Raw genomic sequence first — 27596 nt, 5'->3', positions numbered from 1 at the left:
TTTTTCATGCCCTATACAGCCCAGACAAATCCAGCTTAAAGGGAACCTGTCACCCCCAAAATTAAGCCCACCAGCATCAGGGGCTTATCTACAGCAATGCTGTACTGAAATGCTGTAGATAAGCCCCTAATGTATCCTCAAAGATGAGAAAAAGAGGTTAGATTATACTCACCTGGGCGGGCGGTCCGATACGATGGGCGTCGTGGTCCGGTCTGGGGCCTCCCATCCTCATAGGATGACGTCCTCTTCTTGTCTTCACGCTCCGGCGCAGGCGTACCTTGTCTGCCCTGTTGAGGGCAGAGCAAAGTACTGCAGTGCGCAGGCGCTGGGCTCTCTGACCTTTCCCGCCTCCTGCGCACTGCAGTACTTTGCTCTGCCCTCAACAGGGCAGACAAAGTACGCCCGCAGCATGAAGAGGACGTCATTGTAAGAAGATGGGAGGCCCCGGACCGCGACACCCATCGGACTGACTTCTGCGGGACTGCCCCTGGGTGGGTATATTCTAACCTCTTTTTCTCATCTTTCACATTACATCGGGTGCTTAACTACAGCATTACAGAATGCTGTAGATAAGCCCCTGATGCCGGTGGGCTTCGCTCACCTTCTATTTTTGGGGGTAACAGATTTCCTTTAAAAGGTGGTCTGCTGGATGCCATTTTGATGGATTTATGTGAATTGATTTTGCTAAATATACAACTTTTCTAAAATAAAAAATAAGCCACCACCAACACCCAAATAAAGTGCTTACGATCATCCCTATCCTGGTATGCATGGCCCCCTCATCCCTATCCTGGTATGCATGGCCCCCTCATCCCTATCCTGGTATGCATGGCCCCCTCATCCCTATCCTGGTTTGCATGGCCCCCTCATCCCTATCCTGGTATGCATGGCCCCCTCATCCCTATACTGGTCTGCATGGCCCCCTCATCCCTATCCTGGTGTGCATGGCCCCCCATCCCTATCCTGGTGTGCATGGCCCCCCATCCCTATCCTGGTGTGCATGGCCCCCTCATCCCTATCCTGGTCTGCATGGCTCCCTCATCCCTATCCTGGTATGCATGGCCCCCTCATCCCTATACTGGTCTGCATGGCCCCCTCATCCCTATCCTGGTGTGCATGGCCCCCCATCCCTATCCTGGTGTGCATGGCCCCCTCATCCCTATCCTGGTCTGCATGGCTCCCTCATCCCTATACTGGTATGCATGGCCCCCCATCCCTATCCTGGTGTGCATGGCCCCCTCATCCCTATCCTGGTGTGCGTGGCCCCCTCATCCCTATCCTGGTGTGCATGGCCCCCTCATCCCTATCCTGGTCTGTATGGCTCCCTCATCCCTATACTGGTATGCATGGCCCCCCATCCCTATCCTGGTTTGCATGGCTCCCTCATCCCTATCCTGGTGTGCATGGCCCCCTCATCCCTATCCTGGTGTGCATGGCCCCCTCATCCCTATCCTGGTTTGCATGGACACCTCATCCCTATGCTGGTGTGCATGGCCGCCTCATCCCTATGCTGGTGTGCATTGCCGCCTCATCCCTATCCTGGTGTGCATAGCCCCCTCATCCCTATCCTGGTGTTCAGAAAAACATAAAAAAAAAAAAAAATTGCGCCCTCATAGCATCTTGTTCTGATGTCAGCAGCTGATTTATGCTTGTAAGCAGCGCATGGCAATGACGTAATGTTCTCTGCTCTCCACGCCGGGACTATGTGCGTGGAGAGCAGTAAGTATTCATTTCTCATTAATAGCGGGCACATGAGCAGCAGCTGCCGGCTTCCTGCATCGGCCCACGCACATGGGAGTGGACAGTGAATATTCATTCCTTTAAGTAGTGGGCACCCGTGATCGCAGCTGCAGGAAGCCGGCGGCTGCGACGACTGTGCCCGCTATTAAAGAGAAATGAGTAATAACTGGCAGTACAGTGAATATTCATTTCCCTTTAGCAGCGGGCACAGAATTTAGCCGCTACAGCCAGCTCCTGCCTCTTGTGTCCCGCTGCTCGAGTATAAGCCGAGGGGGGCTTTTTCAGCATAAAAAATGTGCTGAAAATTCTCAATATACTGTAATACCTGGTTGCACACCCTTTAGTATTGATGACAGCTTGCAAATGTTTCTTGTAGCCATCTATAAGCTTCTTGCACTTCTAAGCTGGTATTTTCTCCCACTCTTCATTTGTTTCCTTTGCTCAAGCTCTTGAATATTTGCAGGGTTCTTTTTCCCAATGGCAGATTTCAGCTCACCCCAAAGATTTTCAATGAGATTGAGGTCAAGTCTCATTGCTGGACATTGTAAAACAGTCCATTTTTTTTTTTCAACCATTCCTGTATGTTTGTGGATGTGTGCTTTGGGTCATTGTCTTGCTGGAGGACCCATGATTTTCGACTCAAACCAAGTTTTCTTGCACTGGTTTTGAGTGCATTTAGCTCTAAAATCTTTTGATATTTGTCTGATTTCATGAATCCTGTGATACAGTCAAGGCCTCCACTACCGGACACAGCAAAGCAAACCCACAGCACTGTGGATCCTCCATCATACTTAACTGTCGGTGGGGTGTTCTTTTCCTTATAAGCTTCATTGCGTCATCTGTAAACAAACTGTTGCTTTGCATTGCCAAAAATGCAGTATTTTTTCCATTTGTCCACAGAATATATTTCCAGAAGGATTTTGGTTTGTCAAGGTAGTCTTAAGCAAAGATCACTCGTTTCTTTTTTTTGTCTTTTCAGCAATGGTTTCTTCCTTGGCCTTCGCCCATAAAGCTCTGCTTGGTTTAGAGTGTGGCTTAGGGTACTTGTTGAAACCATGACCCCAGACTGTTCCAGGTTGGACTTCAGGTCTTTGGATGTTTGACTTGGTGTTTTTTTCCACCATTCACACCAATTTTCAAAGACCTCTCTTGTCAAAAATATTCCACATTATGTACATTATGGATACAGGTAACATAAACCCATATCCTAAGGTAGAAATATAAAGACTGAACTTATAGTAGAGTACCCCATCCTGACGAGTTTCTCCCCTTAATTATCCAGAAGGGGTTTATCAGGGGATGTATTTTGGGTAAAGAAGCAGTGTTAAACTGCTGCCATCCAGACTGCATGCATCATAGTGGAACGCTGCATGTGTTTCAGCATGCCTGGGTCCTTTTTAAATTGTCCCACCAGTTTCTTACTGGAAATAATCACAGATCTCAAGTGGAGGTTCGCACTTCCCCATATTGCATCACCGGAAGTGTCGTCTAGTAGGCAATGGAATGCTCCACAAAAAGTTGCCCCACCGGAAGTGATGTTTCTCGGGTGGTGGAACACAAATACGCTACACCATAATGCCCGCACCACCGAAAGTGACGCATATCACGATGTGGAACGCAAGTGCGCTCCACCATGCATCAGGCTTTGCCGGAGATGAAAACGATCAAAGGTGGGACGCAAAAGCACCCTCATCATATGGCGGCCCTATAGCACCCCTATAGCACATATCAAGGGTGGGACACTAACTTGCCCCACCCTGGAAAGTGTTAAAAGGGGACAGAAAAGCGTCCATTATTAAGGCACAGATAGGTAACATCCACAGACACTAGATTAAAGGATCCATATGCTAAGACTACCAATAAAGGTATAGCTGGAGGATTGTCAGAAAAGGTCCACTGAACATATGTAATTATTCCCCCAATCAAGGACAAAAAATAATAAATGACGTGGTCTACCTGGACCGATACACTCTGATATTAACTGTACAATGGGTTAAATTATCAACACCTATGATATGTATCGAGTGAAGCTGACTTGCTCATTTATTCCCCCTGGACTCATCGATTCCAGCCAGAATATCCATCTGAGTTCTCTTTGGATAATTTTTTTTTATCCCAATCACCCAGTCTCTTAGATTGTGATATTACCTCAATCACCCTAAATTAAATGGTGTTTATTGACTATGTTGCGTGCTAAATTAGTATCCCTCCTATGATTAATGTTGCCAAAGTGTTCACCTATCCTTACCCGTCTTTTAGTATTGCCCATGTAATTCATAGGACATGTACATAAGTATATGACCCCTTTCGTTTTACAATTTGCGAAGTCCCTATTGTTGTAGGTTCTCCCAATTACCACACTCGAAAAAGTTTTTGAAACATTGATGTAGCAACAGAAACTGCAAGTACCGCACTTGAAAGTGCCCAATTCTCTCCAATCGAGTCAAGTGCCCGCTGATTTTTGGGTAGTATAATGGCTATGCATAAGGCTACGTTCACATTTGCGGTCGGCGCCGCAGCGTCGCCGCATTCGTCATGCGCCCCTATATTTAACATGGGGGGCGCATGGACATGCGTCGCACTTGCGTTTTGCGCCGCATGCATCCCTGCGGCGCCCACGTCCGGGCGCAGAGGACGCAGCAACTTGCATTTTTGCTGCGTCCAAAATCAATGAAAAAAAGGACTCATGCGGCGCAAAACGCAGCGTTGTGCATGCGTTTTGCTGCGTTTTTGTTTGCGTTGCGGCGCCGACGGTGCTGCGAACAACACAAATGTGAACGTAGCCTAACATAATCCCCTACTGATCTCCCTCTCCTGCATGTAACTTGAGTGTAGGACAAATAAATTCAGAGATATTCATATGTGCTTGCAAAATGTCCCAATGTTTACTCAAGATGTTTAAAGTTTTAGAATTTTGATCATCATAAGTCGCAATCAATCTGGTAATATCTTTAGAGGTATCTTTTGTTTTAGGGGAGAGAATTTCTGTACTAATTAAGGCAAGTCGGTACCCTTCATCAGTAACTTGTGGTGGATAGCCTCTATGGGCAAATCTCCCCAGGCTATTAGCTTGTGCCTCAAATTCCCTCAATGAAGAACAGTTTCTTCTGAGCCTTAAAAATTGTCCCTTGGGGATCACTTTCTTGAGGCTTGTGGGGTGAAGGCTTTTCCACCTTAGCAGGAAATTAGATGCCGTGGATTTGTGAAAGATGGAGGTGTGGAGATAACCTTCCACTCCCTTCATGATTAAAATGTCTAGAAAAGCAATTATGTCTCTGTAAAACTAAGGCTGAGACTGTTGTTGTTTAAATAAGCCACTAATTGTTCAAAGGAGTATTTCTCCTATGACCATTGGACAAGGACGGCATCTATGTAGCGCCCCCAGAATTGTATTCAGGGACACCACTTGACGTCCTCGTCTCGTAACACAACAGTATCCTCTCAGGAGAAAGTTAGCATATGTGGGGGCACAGGGGTTCCCCATTTCTGTGCCCCTGAGCTGGTGGTAGAATTTTCCATTAACCCCTTTCCGACATCGGGCGTAATAATACGCCAATGTCGGACACCCTTCCTTTACTGTTGGCTCCGGCGCTGAGCCCACATCTTTTCGGCACATGTCAGATATTTTGAACAGCTGATGTATGCCGCTAACAGCCGCCGGAGGAATCGTAATCCACCCTCACCTGTTAACCCGTTAAATGCCGCTGTCAAACTGACAGCGGCATTTAACACACGCTTCTGGTAAGGACGCCGAAAATCCCTCCCATCGGTGCCCGTGTCACTTGTCACCAATGGGTTGGCATGACAACCAGAGGTCTCCAGCAATTCTGCTACATACAGTTTTATCCGATCATCGCCTGTATGTAGCAGAGGCGATTGGGTTATAGCAGCTTCTAGTCTCCCATAGACTATTGAAGCATGCCAAAAGTTAGAAATAAAAAAAAAAGTGTTTAAAAATATAAAAGTTCAAATCAACCCCTTTCGCCCCATTCAAAATAAAACCATAAAAAAAATCAAACCTACACTTATTTGGTATCGCCACATTCAGAATCGCCCGATCTATCAATATAAGAAAAGAATTAACCTGATCGCTAAACGGTGTAACAAGAAAAAAGTCAAAATGACAGAATTATGTTTAAAATGCAATTACGGGCGGTCAAAAGATCGTATCTGCACCAAAACGGTATATTTAAAAACATCAGCTCGTCTCCCAAAAAATAAGCCCTCACCCAACCAGAGAGCACGAAAAATGGAGACGCTACGGGTGTCGGAGTATGGCGCAAATTTTTTTAACCCCTTCACCCCAAAGCATTTTTAGTTTTTTGCTCCCCTTCTTTCCAGAGCCATAACTTTATTTTTCCGTCAATATGGCCATGTGAGGGCTTATTTTTTGCAGGACGAGTTGTTCTTTTGAAAGATACCATTGGTTTTAGCATGTCATATACTCGAAAACGGGAAAGAAAACTCCCAAGTGCGATGAAATTGCAAAAAAAGTGCAATCCCACACTTGTTTTTTGTTTGGCTTTTTTGCTAGGTTCATTAACCCCTTAATGACAGCCAATACGCCTTTTAACTGACCTGAGATATAAGAGAATAGCCTCCCCATACAGGTGACAATCCAGCATCTGTCGGCTGTCCACTATAGCTGACAACTTGCTGTATCAGCCATGATCAGTGCTTGCACCGTCCAAATCTGTCTAACCCCTTAGATGCTGCTGTCAATAGTGACTACATCATTATAAATGGTTAACAGAGTGTGGGGGCTTCCTATTTATCCCAATTGGTGCCCTTAGCTCATTTTTGAGTGGTCCTGATGTTTGCCATGGCAATTCACGACCAAATAGCGGCCTCAGAGTCTGACAGCTGTAGTAATCTGTTCAGAAGTTATAGACATTTAGGTGCTAAAAATACAAATTTTCATTTCTGTCATAACACTTTGCATTAGTTCCTGAAAAGCACCTGAAGGGTTAATAAACTACCTGACAGCAGTTTTCAATATGTCAGGGGGTGCTGTTTTGAAAATGGTATAACTTTTGGGGTTTTCCCAATATATGGGACCCCTAAAGGCACATCAAACCTGGATAGGTCCCTAAAAAAATACATTTTGTAAATTTCCTTGAAAAAATGAAAAATTGCTGCTACATTTTTAAACCTCCTAAAATGCTAACAAAATAAAATAACATTTTATAAATGGTGCTGATGTAAAGCCGACATATGTGAAATGTTATTTATTAATGTCTTGCTGTGGTATGACCATCTGGATTAAAGGGATAATCATTCAAAGTTTGAAAATTGCTAATTTTTTAACATTTTTCTAAAATTTCTGATATTTATTATAACTAAACACAAAACATATCAACCTAAATTTACCATTATCATAAAGTATAATGTGTCACGAAAAAACAAACTCAAAATCACTTGGATTTGTTTAAGCGTTCCAGAGTTATTACCACATAAAATGACACTGGTCAGATTTCAAAAATTTGGCTCCGTCACTAAGGGGTTAATTGCTAAAACTGACCTGCCATTATGATTCTCCAGGTCATTACGAGTTCATAGACACAAAACATCTCTAGGTTCTCTTTTATTTAAGTGGTAAAAAAAAATTCCAAAATTTGCTTAAAAAAAAAATTGCACAATTTTCCGATACCCATAGCGTCTCTATTTTTCATGATCTGGGGACGGGTGAGGGCTTATTTTTTTGCATGCCAAGCTGATGTTTTTATTACCACTTTTGTGCATATACGTTCTTGTCATCGCTCGTTATTGCATTTTAATGCAATGTCGCGGTGACAAAAAAAACGTAATTTTGGCATTTTGATTTTTTTTCTCACTACGCTGTTTAGCGATCAGGTTAATCCTTTTTTTTATTGATAGATCGGGCAATTCTGAACGCGGCGATACCAAATATGTGTATGTTTGATTTTTTTGTTTGTTTTATTTTGATTGGGGCGAAAGGGGGGGGGGTGATTTGAACTTTTATATATTTTTTAATTTTTTTAATATTTTTAAACACATTTTTTTGCCATTAACAAAAAATTTTCTCCATTTGAGTTTTCCAATAGATTCTTTTACCCCAAAAACTTGTCAAGCTTGGTAGTGGGTACAAGTGATAACCCAGATGCCAACCCAGATAAAGTATATGTAGATAGATTAATTATTTTTTTATCATCCAACCTCCAGTTAGTCCTTACCCCTTTTGCTTGGAGGGCATCTGCATCCGCTATGGATAGGGTGACATCTCTTTGCACTCCAAAAAAGAGGTAGAGGAGTAGGTGGATGAGAAAGATGAGCCTGGTGATCTAATTAGAACCTTTAGAGCTAGGATTTTGCTAAACAGTGTTTGATTGTATTTCTAAAATCATCCAATATTTACTCTGTATATGTGGTGTTGTTTTTTTTTTATTATTTGTTTTGTTTTTGGGTACTCGCTGGCTTTTTGGACCCTAATGCATCCGTGTCTCTCTCACATTTCTTAACAGATGTCTTTGGTTCATCCTGGAGATCTTAATGTCAAAAAATGAGAACAACAGCCATGCTTTCATAAGGAAAATGGTGGAAAACATAAAGCAAACAAAAGATGCACAAGCTCCAGATGACCCCAAAATGAACGAGGTGCAGAGAAATTTCATTAAATTTTGATAATAGATATGAAGTGACATAATTGGTGACAAGCCTTTTTTCTCCTTTTTTTTTCAGAAACTATATACAGTTTGTGACGTGGCAATGAACATAATTATTTCTAAGAGTACAACTTATAGTTTAGAATCTCCTAAAGATCCAGTATTACCGGCACGTTATTTTACACAGCCAGACAAGGTATGTTTTGAGAAACTCAGGTCCTCCTTAAACATAAATACATTTTTTTTCTGCACATCAATTGTAGATACAGTGGTGTGTTCGCGGATACATCCAGCATGTTCATGAACCCACACGCACCCATGTGTCCCAACAGATTTCTTTTAGCTTACTATTGGCCTGTACGCATTAGGATTTATTTTACTTTTTTTCACATACATGTCATTGTTGGACTCAGTCGTCTTTATTCAAGCAATGTATCCAGGTTACTGCTCGATCAATATGGTTCAAGTCTTAGCCATGGATGAAGTCATTGCAAACTAGAATCATAGAATGTTAGAGTTGGACTGGACCTCCTGGGTCATTGTGTCCAACCCCCTGCTCAATGCAGGATTCACTAAACCATCTCAGACAGATGTCTGACCAGCCTCTGTTTGAAGACTTCCATTGAATGAGAACTCACCACCTCTCGTGGCAGCCTGTTCCACTCATTGTTCACCCTCACTGTCAAAAAGTTTTTCAGTTTCATTCCATTGCTTCTCGTGTTTCCATGTGCAAATGAGGATAAACATTCCCAGAACCTTTAACCGTTCCTCGTAGGACATAGTTTGCAGTCCACTCACCATCATGGTAGCTCTTCTCTGAACTTGCTCCAGTTTATCAATGTCTTTTTTAAAATGTGGTGCCCAGAACTGTACACATTATTCCAGATGAGGCCTGACCAAGGAGGAGTAGAGGGGGATAGTTATTACACATGATCTAGACTCTATTCTTCTCTTAATACATCCTAGAACTGTATTTGCCTTTTTTTTTTTTGCTGCTGCGTCACAATGTTGACTCATGTTAAGTCTGTGATTTATTAGTATATCCAAGTCTTTTTCACACGTGCTATCCCTTAGTTCTATTCCTCCCATTCTGTAGGTGTAATTTTCGTTTTTCTTGCCCAGATGTAGAATCTTGCATTTTTCCCTGCTAAATACCATTCTAATAGTTGCTGCCCATTGTTCAAGCTTGTCTAGATTGTTGTGAATCTTTTTTTGTCTTCTCTAGTGTTAGCTATCCCTCCTAGCTTTGCAAATTTGATTAGTTTACCTTCAGTTCCCTTATATAGATGATTTATAAAAATGTTGAACAATACTGGGACCAGGACAGAGCCTCAAGGTACCCTACTTAAAACACACTTACAATCACTGAGCCAGTTATGAATCCATCCTTGTCAATCCCATACTTGGTCATTTTCTCAATTAGAATAGTATAAGATGCTTTGTCAAATGCTTTGATGAAGTCAAGATTTACTATACCTACCGCACTTCCCTGATCCACCCAGTCAGTGATTCCATCATAGAAGGAAATTAGATTAGTCTGGCATGACTTGTTTGCTACAAACTTATGCTGGCTCTGGTTAATTACTGTATTCTTATCCAAGTACTGAATAATAATTTTATAATATTTTTTTATTTATATAGCACCAATATATTCCGCAGCACTTTACAATTAAGTACTTGCATACATGCTGTTTAACAGCTGTGTCCTTAAATAATCTGCGTCCTCTTGTCGAGATCTTGGCAGACTTCGTCAGAGAGCTGCTCTTAGATAAAGATGAAGGATCTTCTTTTGGGGGGCACCTTGTCCTTTAATATCTTCAACTACTCATGGAAAATAATTTTCTTGTATTTCCTGACCTCCTTTTACTGTCTGATCCATCCAGGCTTTTTATTTTGCCCCGGATATTTCACTCTGTTCTCACTCAAGGAACGATTTGTTTCTTGTCTTCCACAGGAGACTGCTTGTGGATGCTTTCAAACCTTTCTATCCTTCTCCTGGTTTAAGTTCTTGGCCTTATCATCTTACCAGGCCATCTTCAAGTTGCTGTCCACCTATTTGCATTGTCCGCAATACTACAGAGTGGCGAATACACGCTTATACAATGGTGTATTTCATTTATTTCCATTCGTGGGCTTCAAATCATCGCATTCCATTAGTCTGCTAATCTAGGGATCTTCGGATTTCCCTATCTGTTCAACTGCTGCTGAACATGAGCAAACTAATATTTTGCCACAGTTCAGAGGAACATTCTTCCTTCCGAAGACCTTTCCCTTCATCCTACTCCCATCTTTTTATTTTATGTGTCATTCTACTTAGCAAAATAAATCCAGTTATTTTTTTGACCACATAAATATTCTTTTCTAGTCAGTTTGTGGCTCTTGAACAGCAATTCATCATCTACAGGGTGACAAAGGTTAGGTTATTTTTACTGAAGCTGTGGTTGGTTCTGTTTTTTACATAGGTGGTGGACCGACTACAATCTGATGGTCAGAATCTTACAGCCTGGTTGGGACTGTAACAATCAATACCAAGTACTCGACTACCTAAAACATGAAGCAGGGATTCACATCAGTGCAGATTTGTGTCAGATTGTTCAGACTCCATTAAATCCAGTGTAGTTAATTTCAGTCCTCAGCTCTAGATACTCTAGTAGTGGTATTGGGTGCTCAGGTCTTCAATGAACATCGATTCATTTTCTTCCTTCTCTTTTTCTACATATCAAGCAGAATTTGTCTTAATGTTTTTCTTGCAATGGATTTGATTCACCTAGGTATCCCACCCAGTTATATTAAGTAACTTTTTTTTATCATCCCTTCTTTACTGGGAAATTCTCTTCTAGGGTCAGTCTTCCATCCAAAGTCTCTAAATGTCTGTGTTGTACCTTAGCTGGCATGCCACCATGCCAGAATTAATGTTCTTTTCTGGACAAGGGAGCCAAATTCCCCAAAAAGCCATCTTTCTCCTCAATTCATCATAAAATATGCAAGTCCTTCTATGCTGATGTGAACAAAGATAAGTCCATCACTTCATATACCTGGCTACCAAATCAGCACATATATTTTTATGCCGGAAGCAGTCCTTAGCAATCCCTTTATATCAGGCAATTTATTCTCATCACTTTAAAGAAGTTGTGCACTACTCGGTCAACCCTTTCTCAATCCCAATTTTTTCAACTCGTAAAATAATAACACCTATACTCTCCTCCGGCGCCGTTTCAGCAGTTTTGGCACAGGCTCTCCCGGGGACATCACACAATTCCTGCTGTCAGTCAGCGCTGTCTTCACTCTCCCCACCATTGGACAAATTGCATACAATTGGAGGATGCGAGAGAGCAGCAACTCCCTTAACCTTAGTCATACTCCATTCCCGCATTGCTTGCTATCTTACAGTTGAAATATTGAGGTGAATAAATCAAGTGTTAAGCCTCCATACACATTAGACTAATGTTGCCTGAAGCCGCCGATATCAACTGGTTTGGCCGATGGTGTGTGTATGGGGGGAGCTAGTCTACTGATGGTCAGGAGAGATGTTGATTTTGCACTGCCAATCGCAGAGCTTCTGTGTATCGGAGTTGGCCGAGATGACTGTTGGCCGACAGCCGTCTAGTTTGTGTGGCCAGCATTCGACTACACACACACCCTGTGCAGTCTGATCCTGTGAGATCAGAAATATCAGGTTAGGTTAACCTCTTAATGACCAAACCAAATTTTACTATTCTGGCCACTGTCAATTTGAGGTAATAACTCTGGAACACTTCAACGTATGCCACTGATTCTGAGAATGTTTGTTTGTTTTTTTCATGACATTTTGTACTTCATGATAGTGGTAAAGTGTATTCAATATGACTTGTGTTTATTTGTGAAAGACCAAAAAATGGAAATTTGGCAAAAATTTAGAAAATGTAATTTTCAAACTTTTAATTCTTATTCTCTTAAATCAGAGAGTTATGTCACACAGTAACATAACATTTCCCACATGTCCACTTTATATCAGCACAATTTTTGAAAGATTTTTTTGTTTTTTTTTGTTAGGAAGTTAGAAGGGTTCAAAGCATGATGATACCTTATTTGTGGGGTAAATCTAATGTTTGGGCGCATGGCAGGGCTCAGAAGGGATGGAGAACTGTTTGACTTTTTTAATGTAAAATTTGCTGGAATAATTAGCGAACGTCACGTCACATTTGGACAACTAGATTGTGGAACCCCCCACAAGTGACCCCATTTTGGAAACCACACCCCCTCAAGTATTTTATCCAGGGGTATAGTGAGCATTTTGAACCCACATGTACGGCACAGAATTTGATAACATTAGGTCATCATATTGAATATGTCATCATTAGTGTTGAGCGCAAGTGCACATTACTCCAGTTTGCATCAGGTGTTCGGATGTGCACCGAATATAGTTACGTGTGTGTGAGTGACATGCTTAAGTCCATGCCCAGCATGTTTCACATCTTTTAGTCACCCCCTCCTACCAACAAAAAAAGCGGGGATCCTCGATACTCTGTGCATACCCGAGCACCCGATGCAAACTCGAGTAGCGAGCACTTGTGCTCAACACTAGCTGTCTTATGATTTTTTTTTTTACTTTAGAAGAAAAAAAAAACAATTCTAACCCTAACTGCAAAGAATGGAAAAAAAAACCTATATATTTTTTATTATTTTTCTATAACTAGGGAGGTGACAAAGGGGGATTTGATTTACTATTTTTTCTTTTGATCACTGTGATAGGGTTCATCACAGAAATAAAAAGGAACCAATAGGAAAAGTTTCCTATTGTTGCTGGCTATTGGCCGGCAGATCTTGGCGTGTGCACTGCACATGCGCCCGCTATTCTTTATCCCGGGAAGATGGTACCGGGATGGATAAGGAGGACCCAGGAATGTCGGAGTTATCAGTGGGGTCTTGGGGGGCATCATCTCTCTCCCGATCGCCCTTTTAAAAGGGCGATGAGGGAATAAGTGCCCTTAGTGGCTGCTGTTTTCAAGCGTATGGGCGATAGTTAAGTGGCTAAATGGAGACCAACTACTGGTTTGCTTCATGTTTTGCTTTAAGGTACCGTCACATTAAGCGACGCTGCAGCGATAGCGACAACGATGCTGATCGCTGCAGCGTCGCTGTTTGATCGCTGGAGAGCTGTCACACAGACCGCTCTCCAGCGACCAACGATGCCGAGGTCCCTGGGTAACCAGGGTAAACATCGGGTTGCTAAGCGCAGGGCCGTGCTTAGTAACCCGATGTTTACCCTGGTTACCAGCGTAAAAGTAAAAAAACAAACAGTACATACTCACCTGCGCGTCCCCCAGCCTCTGCTTCCTGACACTGACTGAGCTCCGGCCCTAACAGCACAGCGGTGACGTCACCGCTGTGCTTTCACTTTCACTTCAGGGCCGGAGCTCAGTCAGTGTCAGGAAGCAGAGGCTGGGGGACGCGCAGGTGAGCATGTACTGTTTGTTTTTTTTACTTTTACGCTGGTAACCAGGGTAAACATCGGGTTACTAAGCGCGGCCCTGCGCTTAGTAACCCGATGTTTACCCTGGTTACCAGTGTAAAACATCGCTGGTATCGTTGCTTTTGGTGTCAAACACAACGATACACAGCGATCGGACGACCAAATAAAGTTCTGGACTTTATTCAGCGACCAGCGACATCACAGCAGGATCCTGATCGCTGCTGCGTGTCAAACTAAACGATATCGCTAGCGAGGACGCTGCAACGTCACGGATCGCTAGCGATATCGTTTAGTGTGACGGTACCTTTAGATGCATTGGATCAATTGTTTCAATGCTGTAAAGAGCTTTGAAGTTTTCTTTATCCCCAAGCTGTTTGATAACATCTTGGTTTTACACATGCAAACATGTCGTCTTCCTTTAACTTTTGTGTGTGCATCTACTGTTCAGCATATTTGTTCATGAGGTTTTTGACCAATGACCACAGTCCTGATCAGCTCTTGAAATTCGTCCACCACAAGGCCCCAAATGTAAAACAAAAGTATTCCAGACATTTTTACTTTTTTTTTTTTTTTTTTTTGAGAGGTGCTTTCCTATACAGTCGAATAAAATGTTCTTTTATCCTCAGCCTCTGGTTTGGGTCTGCATACCATCTTTTAGCCTTTTATTGGTGAATGGGGTCCATGTTTGCTGGGAGCTTTGTTCTGTCGTACATGTCTAATCTTGTATCTTTGGTTCTTCCACAGAATTTTAGCAACACCAAAAATTATCTTCCTGCCGATATGAAAGCATTTTTCACTCCTGGAAAGGTGAGATATTGAGTAATCGTCACTTTGCTACATTATGATTATAGTAATTCCAGTCGCTCCAATAGGACTGACCTTTGTGCTGCTGTCTGATGCTCCCTGCAATGGATTAGGTTGTATTATAGTATTTTGTCTTATGGTTTATTGTATAATCAACCATATTGAGGTTTCGGTGAATATTGTATTTTGTTTTTATTGAATTGATTTATATTGATTTTTTTGTGTGTTTTCAGCCAAAGTCCACAAATGTTCTTGGTGCAGTAAACAAGCCACTGTCCTCAGCTGGGAAGCAAACACAGTCCAAGTCATCTAGAATGGAGACTGTCAGCAATGCAAGCAGTGGCTCTAATCCAAGCTCTCCCGGGAGGATTAAAGGGAGGTATGGAACAATATCAATCCTATCTTTTTACCATGTGCTCACATCTTCCCTGACTGATGATGAGTATATGTAAATAGCTGCTCCTTTACCAGTCCTTGCTCCAAGGTATCAGAAGTTTTAGGCTATGTGCGCACGTGCCGGATTATTTGCGGATTTTTCGCGTTTTTTGTGCGTTTTTTCGGCGGCTTAAAAAAAGCATGCATTAAGCATCCCATCATTTTTAATGTTTTCCGCAATTTTTGTGCACATGTTGCGTTTTTTTCCGCGGAAAAATACGTAGCATGTTCATTAATTTTGCAGATTTTAAGCAGATTTCCCACTATATTATTGCATTGGGAACCTCAGGAAAAAAACGCGCAAAATTTTGCGATAAAAACGTGACAAAAACGCGTGCGGAAAACCTCAGGATTTTCTCAGGAAATTTCTGCATACTTTCCGGACGTGTGCACATAGCCTTATAGTACTGTAGTCACATGGCAGCCAGGACTTGCATATTACTGGCCACATTAGTCCTGATGGCAAATTCCATTAAGTAAGCGTGAATATCATTGAAATTGTGCATATACAGATTTTTGTATCTGTAACTTTAAATTGAGCATAGCTGACTGTGATATACAAAAAAAAGCCCCAATTCATCCTTTGCATTTTCAAATTACTTTTTTTTTTTTTTTTTTGCCTTGTGGCATTCATTGTCGTTTTTGTGCTGGTTTCTTCAAAATGGGGCATGCAGGACTGATAGATTTTATGCAAAAATGAAATATGTACAGTATATACATGCAAGCTTTTTTGCACTAAGTAATATCCCCTGCAATATTAATTGATATAACTTGCAGTCTTATTAGGATATCATGAATGATCATGAATACATATACATTGCTATGGGTTTAATACAAATGGCTACAGGGTAGAAGGGCAGAGTCAAATTTTCCACAGACAGTAAGCTGACAGCTGATGGTAAAGTTATTACCTCTGTGTGGCAGGTGAAAGGACTGTCCAATGTCCAATTTCTTGTGAAGATGGTTAAAATGTTGGTGGGTAGTCTCCACAAAGTGGAGGTTAGTAGCAGCTAAATGTATATGTCTTCTGGAGCGCTGTCCTGGCCAATGAAGGAAACCCTGACGAAGGAAACCGAGCATTTCCGAAACACGTAGGAAGCGAGTGGTCCATACTGCGCTCCGTACACCATCACGTAACTCCTGACGTCACGTGTGGTCTTGCCAGCTGTACACACGCCACAGATCCTTTTTTTGTGAGTTACCTGCATCGCTACAGGATGGAGCGACAGGACCATCTGCCACCGTCCGAGACAGCACTCCGGAAGAAAAATACATTCATCTGTTACCAGAGCCTTCAGATTGGACACCCTTACCCGTATCGCCCTCCTGTGGAACCGTGGGACCTTAACCTAGTTTTAAGCATTCTTCAGCTATCCCCCTTCAAACCCATTCAGGACATCACATCTTCCCTCCTCTCCTGGAAGGTTGCTTTTTTGGTATCCATCACGGCCATCAGAAGGGTATCCGAGCAGGCAGCTTCCAAGTCTTCCATTGCCCGCTGGATTTGACAGACCACCCCCCTCTGGGAATGAGGGCTCACTCCACCCGGGCGGTTGGAGCCTCCTGGGTCGTTGACTACCAGGCCTCTGCAACCCAAATATGCAAAGCTGCTACCTGGTCATCCCTTCACACGTTCGCAAAGTTCTACAGAGTACCTACCTAGGCTTCAGCTGATACCGGCTCGGGTAGAAAGGTGCTGCAAGCGGAAATCTCCCCAAAATATTCTGTTTCCTCTCTTGGTACTGCTTTAGGACGTCCCATGGTTACCTGTGTCTCCCAATGAAGCGATAAAGAAGGATTTTTGGTACTCACCATAAAATCTCTTTATTGGGGAACACAACTCCCTCCCTGGTTTTGTGCCTATGGGCCTCTGTGTGGCCTGTATATAGTTGGTTTGTTGTTGCTTCTCCTACTGTTTTTTTCACTAACTGACGAGATTTGTGACAGTCGGTGGGTGTTTACTGCAGATGAGGCGCCAATTCTTTTTTTTGCCAAGTGTCAATCCTACTGACAGCAGCATATACCCAAGGTTACCTGTGTTCTCCAGTGAAAGATTTAAGAAAGAGATTTTACAGCGAGTTCCAAAAATCCTTTTTCTTTTTTTTTTTAAAGCTTTTTTTCAACATTAATTTGTGCAATCCTTTTAAAATGTTACACTTTAGTATTCAATTGTGCAAAAATAAAGTTACACGGATATTCTACTCCAGCATGGTGCCGGAGTACTCCTTTTGCGCTAAAATTTGAACATTTTGAAAAGTCGCAAATGAGGAATTGGGCTAAAATATCTGGATAAGGAAAACACAGTTCACATTGTCGAGAAAAAGAAAAGCACACAGAAGAGTAGTTAATTTGAAAAGGTGCAAATTAAAAATGAAGCACAAGCATAAGTCCTTATTAAAAGTTTTTACATTTGAAAAAATGCGCTAAGACCATGCTATAAAGTTTCAGTATTTAAAGGGAATCTGTCACCTCATTTTTTGCATATAAGCTTCTGCCACAGCCATTAGGAGCTTATCTACAGCATTCTGTAATGCTGTAGATAAGCCCCTGATGTAACCTGAAAGATAAGAAAAACAAGTTAGATTATACTCACCCATGGGCGGTCCCGGTTCGGCTTGGGTCCGATGGGCGTCGTGGTCCGGGTTCCGGTACCTCCTACCTTCATGCGACGAGGTCCTCTTCCTTGCTTCTGTTGCAGCTCCTGCGCAGCATTACAGGATCTACCGCATTACAGAATGCTGTAGATAAGCCCCTAATGGCGGTGGCTGCAGCTTATATGCAAAAAAAGAGGTGACAGATTCCCTTTAAACACAAAACCTAATGTTGCCAGAGATTCCAGGATCGTGTTCATACTTTCGACATACCAAAATAATGTCTAAATTATGAACAAAAAAAAAATCCTATTCTGACCCTATATTCAATGCTTTCTAAAATTGTACACCTAATGATGCCACTTAATTTAACAGCTGAACTTGTACATTAAAGCGTAACGTTTTTTGCTATAAGCATGAGTTCACGTGCATTTTTCGAAAAGTCTGATCCCAGCAAAGCTTTAAATGCAGAATACCTCTTGCATAAAAGTTCAAGATTTTCAGGCATACCATGTTTTTAAATATACAGTAATATACAGTAATTTGCAGAAGTTTTAGGTAGGTATAGAAAAAACGTTGAAAAGGAAGAATGTAGAAGTGTAAAATAGTCTTACTTTTATCAATTAAGCCAGTTAGCATGAACAGGGATCTACCAAATGGTGTTGACTATGGGCAGGGGATAAAATGTGTGACTGCCCTTATTCGCATAAAGTCTGAAAGCTGTGCTCTCTGTCGCTCGCTGTTTGTCTCGCTCGCTCTTTATCTTGCTCGCTCTTTCTCTTGCTCGCTCTTTCTCTTGCTCGCTCTTTCTCTTGCTCGCTCTTTCTCTTGCTCGCTCTTTCTCTTGCTCGCTCTTTCTCTTGCTCGCTCTTTCTCTTGCTCGCTCTTTCTCTTGCTCGCTCTTTCTCTTGCTCGCTCTTTCTCTTGCTCGCTCTTTCTCTTGCTCGCTCTTTCTCTTGCTCGCGCGCTCTCTTGCTCGCGCGCTCTCTTGCTCGCGCGCTCTCTTGCTCGCGCGCTCTCTTGCTCGCGCGCTCTCTTCCTCGCGCGCTCTCTTCCTCGCGCGCTCTCTTCCTCGTTAATGTTTTACACCCCTTGGGTCATTTGAACCCTGTAAAGGGGCAGTAAAATATCCCTATCACTTGACAGCTTAGACTCTGCATGATATGTTAATGTAATCTTTATTTTTATTTTAGGGAAAGACTTGACGGCACCGAACTTGACCAGAGTGAAAATGAAGACTATTCAATGATGTCTTCACCGTTGTCAGTGAAGAAAGGTGATAAGAGAGAGGACTCTGACATAGATAAGCCGAGAGGGCGGAAAAAGCAATCTCTTCTAGATCAAGAGGACAGTTTAAGCATGGATGATCTCTCTAAATCTGTTCAGGAATCAAAACCCAGAGGTGGCCAGCGAGGTAGAAAGAGAGCAGCAGCTGTTTCCGAGTCAGACGACCAACCGTGGCCAGATAAAAGGTTAAAAGACGACCTCCTCGAGTTTGAAGATGAACAGAATAGCCCACCTAAAAAAGCAAGACGTGGAAGACCACCAAAATCTGCTAAGGGAGTGACTGCTAATAAAGAAGAGCCAGCACCAAAGACTGCCAGAAGAGGTAGAAAAAAGGCTGTCCCGATAGAAAACTCCCAAGAGGATGAGGAGGAAGCACTTCATATCAGTGAAGAGCAAGATTCTGAAAATGTAGAACAGAAGAAAAAAGGCAGGGGTGCAGCAAAGGGACCTCGAAAAGCCGCACAGAAGTAAGTGGAAATGTTTTAGAATTCTGGTTGAATTAATTGTGGGTAGGTCTTAAGTTTGGGTGTCTATCATACTGCAATATCACTTTCATGATTTTATCTTGAGTTCACTGCTTGTTCCCATTGTACTCAGTTCAGATGTGGCAGAAATGCAGAGCAAATTACAGTACAAAGCCTTTAAATGGTTTAGAGGACGCCATCCACATATAGCATAAACTTATAGTAAGCATGTTTTGATTGTCAAATCCACATCATGCGCATTCTGTTGCAGAAATAATGATCTTAATAGCATTTAATATACAAAGTGGACATCTATGGTGACTGCACAGCAAAATCGCTGTGTAACACATGGATATTTAGTTGTGAAATCTAAGCGGATTCATTGAAATGTGCCACGTGTAGCCTTAGGAGATATTCAGACAGTGGTTTTGAGGCACTGAAAAATTTATAGGCTCAAGTTCAGCAAATGTCTGTGTTTATTTTTTTCCCCCTGATGTGTGTTTGAAAGTAACGTTGATTTTTTTTTTCTTTTCTTAATCTAAAGAAGCACTCCCATTAAATGTCTTGTTTTCTAAACCTGTATAGTGTTATGTACAGTACAGACCAAAAGTTTGTACACCCCTTCTCATTTAAAGAATTTTCTGTATTTCCATGACTCTGAAAATTGTACATTCACACTGAAGGCATCAAAACTATGAATTAACACATGTGGAATTATATACTTAACAAAAAAGTGTGAAACAACTGAAATTATGTCTTATATTCTAGGTTCTTCAAAGTAGCCACCTTTTGCTTTGATGACTGCTTTGCACACTCTTGGCATTCTCTTGATGAGCTTCAAGAGGTAATCACCGGGAATGGTCTTCCAACAATTTTGAAGGAGTTCCCAGAGATGCTTAGCACTTGTTGGCCCTTTTGCCTTCACTCTGCGGTCCAGCTCACCCCAAACCATCTCGATTGGGTTCAGGTCTGGTGACTGTGGAGGCCAGGTCTTCTGGCGTAGCACCCCATCACTCTCCTTTGTGGTCAAATAGCCCTTACACGGCCTGGAGGTGTGTTTGGGGTAATTGTTCTGTTCAAAAATAAATGATGGTCCAACTAAACGCAAACCGGATGGAATAGCATGCCGCTGCAAGATGCTGTGGTAGCCATGCTGGTTCAGTATGCCTTCAATTTTGAATAAATCCCCAACAATGTCACCAGCAAAGCACCCCCACACCATCACACCTCCTCCTCCATGCTTCACGGTGGGAACCAGGCATGTAGAATCCATCCGTTCACCTTTTCTGCATTGCACAAAGACACGGTGGTTGGAACCAAAGATCTCAAATTTGGACTCATCAGACCAAAGCACAGATTTACTCTGGTCTAATGTCCATTCCTTGTGTTCTTAAGCCCAAACAAGTCTTCTTCTGCTTGTTGCCTGTCCTTAGCAGTGGTTTCCTAGCAGCTATTTTACCATGAAGGCCTGCTGCACAAGGTCTCCCCTTAACAGTTGTTGTAGAGATGTGTCTGCTGCTAGAACTCTGTGGCATTGACCTGGTCTCTAATCTGAGCTGCTGTTAACCTGCGATTTCTGAGGCTGGTGACTCGGATAAACTTATCCTCAGATGCAGAGGTGACTCTTGGTCTTCCTTTCCTGGGGCGGTCCTCATGTGAGCCAGTTTCTTTGTAGCGCTTGATGGTTTTTGCCACTGCACTTGGGGACACTTTCAAAGTTTTCCCAATTTTTTGGACTGACTGACCTTCATTTCTTAAAGTAATGATGGCCACTCGTTTTTCTTTACTTAGCTGCTTTTTTCTTGCCATAATACAAATTCTAACAGTCTATTCAGTAGGACTATGAGCTGTGTATCCACCAGACTTCTACACAACACAACTGATGGTCCCAACCCCATTTATAAGGCAAGAAATCCCACTTATTAAACCTGACAGGGCACACCTGTGCAGTGAAAACCATTCCCGGTGACTGCCTCTTGAAGCTCATCAAGAGAATGCCAAGAGTGTGCAAAGCAGTCATCAAAGCAAAAGGTGGCTCCTTTGAAGAACCTAGAATATAAGACATAATTTCAGTTTTTTCACACTTTTGTTAAGTTTATAAATCCACATGTGTTAATTCATAGTTTTGAAGCCTTCAGTGTGAATGTACAATTTTCATAGTCATGAAAGTACAGAAAAATCTTTAAATGAGAAGGTGTGTCCAAACTTTTTGCCTGTACTGTAAGGGCAATAATATCATCTCCAATTGTCATCTTCCCCTGTTTCCAGCGCGGCTTCGGTCCTCTTTTGGGTCACGTGATGACTCCTCCAACTTTTGCCGGATCACGGTGGTCTATGTGCGTGAGCTGGAAGTGGCTTTTACAACGTAAGTCAATGGAGCATCAGAACTATGTCATATCATAGGCGTACATTGTGAAAGACTTCCAGCTCACGCATAGAGACCATAGAGTAGAGACCATAGAGACTGACTGGAGCGGCGCTGGAAATTGTGGAATACGACTATTTGTGAGCATATTAATGTATCCACATTACTCTATATATGCAGATTTGGCACAAAAAAGGCCCTGGGAGTGTCTCTTTAGTTTCCCTCCTTACCTCCAAGTGTTTTTTTTTTGTTTTGTTTTTTGGAATTGATGTGTCAAATTTGGACTGGATTTAAGACTGGATTCAAAGAAGTGGGATGCACTTTGTTTTTTCCACCAGGTGTTTTTCAAAACCTGAAGAGGGAAAAGGAAAGTGCTTGCAAAAGTAGATTATCATTAAAATAAATGCAAGTCTTTCAAGCATTTTTTTAAGCAGCTTTTGAGGCGGCTTTTAATAAATTATGCTAAAAAAAATGATTAAACTCTCTAAGAACAGAACATAGTCTTACACTTGTGCTCCATGATACGATGGTACTAATAAGCAACTTTCTTTTAGATCTGACCAGTCAGAATCAACTTTGGAGACACCTCAAAGTACACCACAGAAAAGACGAGGCAGGCCACCCAAAAATCGCCCAGCACAGGAAAAGAAAGGGTAATTTATTCAACCTCTCACCCCCACACTCCGTAATTGAAATGCATTTGATGATAAAAATGATATAACATTTTTGTTATAGGGCATCATTAAACATTTTTCAGTTTGTCTTCTATAATCTTTTGCTGGCTACAAAATAAGTTACCTGAAAATCATTCAGTGACCTCATTCTGACACCACATCTGAGACCACATCAAAGTGGAATTTGCAAAGAGGTTGTAAAAGCAAAACTGTAAGAAAAAAAAAATACAAATATATGCATTTAAGTAAAAAATAATTGTCCCCAAGGTTGGACAACTCAATTTCAACTGAAGAAATGTTGGCATGTGAGTAAATGAAGTTGACCACTTTCTTTAGGGTTTGTCTAAGGGTATGTGCACACGTTGCGGATTCTCTGCGGATCAGCAGCGTTTTTTGCAGTGCAGAAACGCTGCAGATCCGCAATTGATTTACAGTACAATGTAAATCGATGAGAAAAAATGCTGTGCACACGTTGCGGAAAATCCGCTGCGGAAACGCTGCGGTTTAAAAGAAGTAGCATGTCACTTCTATTTTGTGAATCTGCAGCGTTTTTGTATCCATTCCATTATAGAAAATCGCAGGGGTAAAAAACGCAGCAAATCCGCAAGAAAACCGCAGCAAAAACGCTGCGGAAACGCACAAAAAAACGCAGGTGCGTTTTCTGCCAGGAGAGGAAATTCCTAAGCCTAATCCGCAACGTGTGCACATAGCCTTAAAAGGTCTAAAATTCGATGCACTGTTTTTCTTCGCTTTAAATCAGGCATGTCAAACACGCGTCCTGCGGGCCGCATGCGGCCCTTTACAGGCATATCTGCGGCCCGCACAAAAGTCTCAAACTTCACAAATAGGCTGATCCGCAGATGCTCAAAACTTCACGATCAGCACTTCCGGCTCTTCATTCATTGGCCCATATCCCTGCATATGACCGTGACTAGTGAGAGAGACAACAAGAGTCCTGTCCCTGCGTGTGCCCTGGACCCTGACAACCGCTGAGAGGCACTGACCGCCGCTGGCACTTCCGCATCAGGGAAGCTCCAGCAGCGGCTGCCGTCACTGAGCGTGGGACAGGCTGCTTCAGTTAATTCGCCGTCACTCACGGTCGTTGCGTCGTCACTGTCTCACTCGCTGTGTGTTCAGTTTGTGGTTGGAGAGTCCAGGTGACGTCGTCGGTGCCGGTGGTAAGTGGCGTGCTCCAGACCGCGGCCACGGGGACCGGGTGGAGCTGAAGTCTGACTCTGAAACCTGCCTGCTGCATAGGGGGACGGTGTGTAGGACTGGAGGAGCAGATCCTTGTACTATGGGGGTGTCTGTGTCAGACTGGAGGAGCAGATCCTCTTGTATTATGGGGGTCCCTATATTTCTGGAGGTGGAGGATAAGATCCTGGTACTTCCACCTCCAGAAATATAGGGACCCCCATAATACCAGAGGATCTGCTCCTCCAGTCTGACACAGACACCCCCATAATAGTACCAGGATCTGATCCATGGGGCCCTGTGACAATGGAAAAGCAGAGCCTTGTATTATATGGGTCCTGTGTATGCGGAGAAGTAGATCCCTGTATTATGGGGGTCCTTGTGTCTCTGGAGGATCAGATCCTTATGGGGGATACTATATTCCAGTGGAACAGCTCCATCTGTATAAAACCTGCTGGGGGAGTCGTTACTATATGTACCGGCAGAACTGCTCCATTTTGATTTAACGACAGCATCTGGGGACTGCATTTTGGCAACCTGTGTGCTTAGGCTAGACTAGAGAAATCCAGTGTTTGCAAAGTTTGTAAACAGATAATTTTCTTCACAGAAAACTCTGATTATAAAATGGCCAATGCGCCCCCAACAATAAGAAAAAGAAAATTGTCAAGCCTCAGGACAAAACACTAATGATTGAAAAAAATGATAGCAAATAAATGTTTAGTTTTTAATTGCTGTATTTTTGTTAAATATATTAGTTGCTGTTGCGCACTGCAAATATATGTTGCTGTTACATATTACTGTTTCATATCTTGTTTTCATGACTGCTGTTACAATACGTGTGTGACATTAGCTGCTGTGTGCGGCCCTCGCAACAACCTCTTGTTACTCATGTGGCCCTCGGGGTACCCTGAGTTTGACATGCCTGCTTTAAATCCTTTTTGTAGCTATAGAGTGGCAGTCCGACACTGAATTCCTTTTCTTAATTTAAGCATGGATGATTTTAATACAAGCAGAATCAACACCTCTGTGGATCCAGAGCAGGCCCCTACAGAGGTTTGTACCGGCCCCAAAAGTGATGTCTGCACCCTTTCGGAAGTAAACAGGTCAGCTGCTGCAGTCGAATGATAAGAAGATCCCGTCATCGGATGTTTCTCTGTTGATGCGTTCTTCTAGTCATCTGATCGTACAGTCTAGTCTAGTGATCGTACTGTTGCCTTTTGGAGCAGCCTGCAATAGATCCACAGAAGCGCTGGATAGTGAATGTGCCTCTATTTTATTGCTTTAGAATGGTCCAAGCCTAGAAAACAAGTGTCATACAACCCCTTTAGATGATAGAATGTATACAGGACTATAGCATACGATTCATACATAAGCGTTCTGGAAGTTCTGTCAGATTGTTGTGCTTGTTTGGCATGATAGGAAATCCCAACCTTTTTACTTTTGCATGTCAACCTTTTTAGTAATGTAGGTCGGCCGCGAAAAGTCATAAGTAAAGAGCCCGATTCAGATGAAGAAATGGATGTATCTCACAATAGCCCAGCTTTTAGTGATGCATCTCGGGAAGAGGATTCAAATGAGGAAGAAGTTACACCTGCACCTGTAAGTTCAAAGCGTATTGGCATTTCATAATGGTTGTCCATCTATGAATGTCGGTGTCACAGGTCGGACCCCAACTGGTCATAAAGTGATGGCATATCCTGGTGATCTTTTTTATAATGGGAGAATCCCTTTAAGAAACTCACTGTAATTGTTTTTTTCCCTGTAAAATTGGTGAAGTGGCCACCAAATTTGCCTCACGATATAATTGTACATACATATTAATTATTGAATACGGTTTGCTTTTATACGACTTGAATTGGTACAACGTCACCGAACAATACTTTTTGGTGTTTCAGCAACTATAATTATTGAGCTGTGTGCAGGTTACAAATGATTAATTTTAATCTGATCATAGGTACGGCGTCGATCTGCTAAAAAACGATGAAGGAACAAACACAGCTGTCTTGGAAGAGATGTAGATGATGAAAAAGGACTGGGGCTGTTCATGTACACAGTGGGGCCATGCACTGACAACGAGAATGGATTTCATACCCCTGCAACTCCAGCCACAATTGTTTATCATTCGCTGTGGATATTTTGTGTGGTTTGTACCGTGTGCTGGACATGTAGACCTTAAATCTGTACATAGTTCTTTTTTATGCTTCATAAAGTGCTTGTATAGCTTTTATTTTGCTGCTTTAACTGACAAAAAAAAATGGATGGCCATCTGAATTTCCAATATGACGGATGAAAATGAAGCAATATTTGCCATTGTGTGTGTAGTAATTTCTTTGGCCTTTTACTGTGAATGAAATCATTATGGAAAGTGTCATATTTTATTCTGACATGGTTTTGTTGTAAGTCAAAGGGTCTTTCAACTTTCAATTATTTAATGCTCTGTGAACTCTTGACCACATTTTTTGGTCTTTCATGGTGCTCCCCTCGATGTTTTCATTCTTTTTTTTTTTTTTTCTTTGGGTTTTCGTTATTTTTTGTTATTCCGAAACCTGATGTTCAATAGGGTGACACAACCTGACCTGGTTAGATTGCTGTCATTTTTCACCTCAGTATTGTTGCCAGACCTGGCTGGCTGTATTGTGGCATTGCAAAACTGTATGGAAAAAAAAAAAAAAAAACAACTTTAAACTATTATAATTTTTAAAAGTGTCTGTGCTATGAAAATAATGTATTAAAGACGCTACCTATTTTATCCCGTCTCTAGTTTGTTGTAATTTGCATTTTCATTTGGTGCATTATTGGGCTCCTAGAATTGTACCTCTGTTTAGGTAGAGGTAAACTTTGCTTGACATTGTAAGACTGCTCAGAAGCGTTAGAGGTGGAAAGTAAGTGACACCAATGGTAAAAGGGTTATTCCCATGTTCGGTCTAGAGTAGTGCACCACTTCATAGGCCCATGGATTCTTATGATTGACAATTCGTACCAGTGGCATGCCCGCACTACTAGCCTAACTTTCTGTTCTCCTCCATGCTACAAGATTAGGCAGTCTTTCCTCTGCATCGGAATAGAGTATGTGCAATTATGCTGACCAGGCCTAGCGATCAAGCCAGCTGCACTCCTTGCCTAGGAGACTGGCTGCCACTGATAGACTGTAGCACTGGCCACTAACCTAGACAATTGTCAATAGCTGTACAGAAGAAAAAATCCTCCATTCTTGAAAACATTGAGGATTTTTGATAAATGAAGTTGTTTGCTTTAACAATCACTTTTCTGATTTTAGATTGATACGAACATGATAAACATAATTCAGTGCACTAATTGTCGGTTTACATTACACAATTCTCGGCAATAAACGAACACTGACCCACAACTTGTTTAATCAACGGTCCTTCAATAGCCTGTTTACACAGGCCGACCCCCACTCCGTATGCTCATTGAATTATCTGTAATAATTTATTCAGTGGTGGTTGAGGCCAAAATGGAGGACAGTAATACCCTATCAGAGGACGATTGGAGCAAGGCCTTAACGTCCTCACAATATGTTTAATAGTGCATATAGGCCGCCATTGTTTTTGGCAGCCTGTTTACACAGGTCGATGCGATGACTAGAATGATTTTTTTTATCCAGCCAAAATATCATTTCACCAGACAGACTGGATGATATTGGGATCAGGTCTGTGTTGCGGCCATATTATCACTTTCAGGCCTCTCCCTATTCTTTTCTTTTTTTTTTTTTTTTTTTTAATTCGTTTATTAATTGCAGAATAATAAAGCATACACGCATTTGCATTTGCGTTCATCATTATCCATTATAACATGAAATGCAGATAATTGTTATGCATTGTCACATCTGAAATATTACAAAAGTAACAAACGGTGCATGTTAATTATTGGTATCTTATTCTGTAACCTTACCTACATTAACTACTAATAAAACATAAAACACCGCCAAAAAGGAGAGTTTCGTATA

General features: G+C 42.1%; 1 protein-coding gene across 3 annotated transcripts in view; it reads left to right on the top strand.

The window, feature by feature from the left end:
* Positions 1-26378, top strand: part of PDS5B (PDS5 cohesin associated factor B) — a 234946-nt gene extending 208568 nt beyond the window's left edge. The window contains exons 27-34 of one of the 3 annotated variants that reach the window (XR_013224069.1): positions 8223-8355; positions 8440-8559; positions 14560-14622; positions 14853-14998; positions 18845-20174; positions 22100-22414; positions 25090-25228; positions 25584-26378. Coding sequence is in view for 2 of the 3 variants with exons in the window: in XM_077298241.1 (XP_077154356.1) it covers positions 8223-8355; positions 8440-8559; positions 14560-14622; positions 14853-14998; positions 18839-19399; positions 22316-22414; positions 25090-25228; positions 25584-25613 (1291 nt within the window). In the remaining variant the exon portion in view is untranslated. Of the gene's footprint in view, positions 1-8222; positions 8356-8439; positions 8560-14559; positions 14623-14852; positions 14999-18838; positions 20175-22099; positions 22415-25089; positions 25229-25583 lie in introns of all 3 variants that reach the window. The other 2 variants (XM_077298241.1, XM_077298242.1) reach the window with 2 other exon arrangements.
* The last annotated feature ends 1218 nt before the right edge of the window (positions 26379-27596 follow it).

The sequence above is a fragment of the Ranitomeya variabilis genome, chromosome 3, assembly GCF_051348905.1.
Source record: "Ranitomeya variabilis isolate aRanVar5 chromosome 3, aRanVar5.hap1, whole genome shotgun sequence".
In the NCBI taxonomy this organism is placed as follows: domain Eukaryota; kingdom Metazoa; phylum Chordata; class Amphibia; order Anura; family Dendrobatidae; genus Ranitomeya; species Ranitomeya variabilis.
Note: the sequence above shows the minus strand (reverse complement) of the source record. Positions and strands in the feature narration are given on the sequence as shown.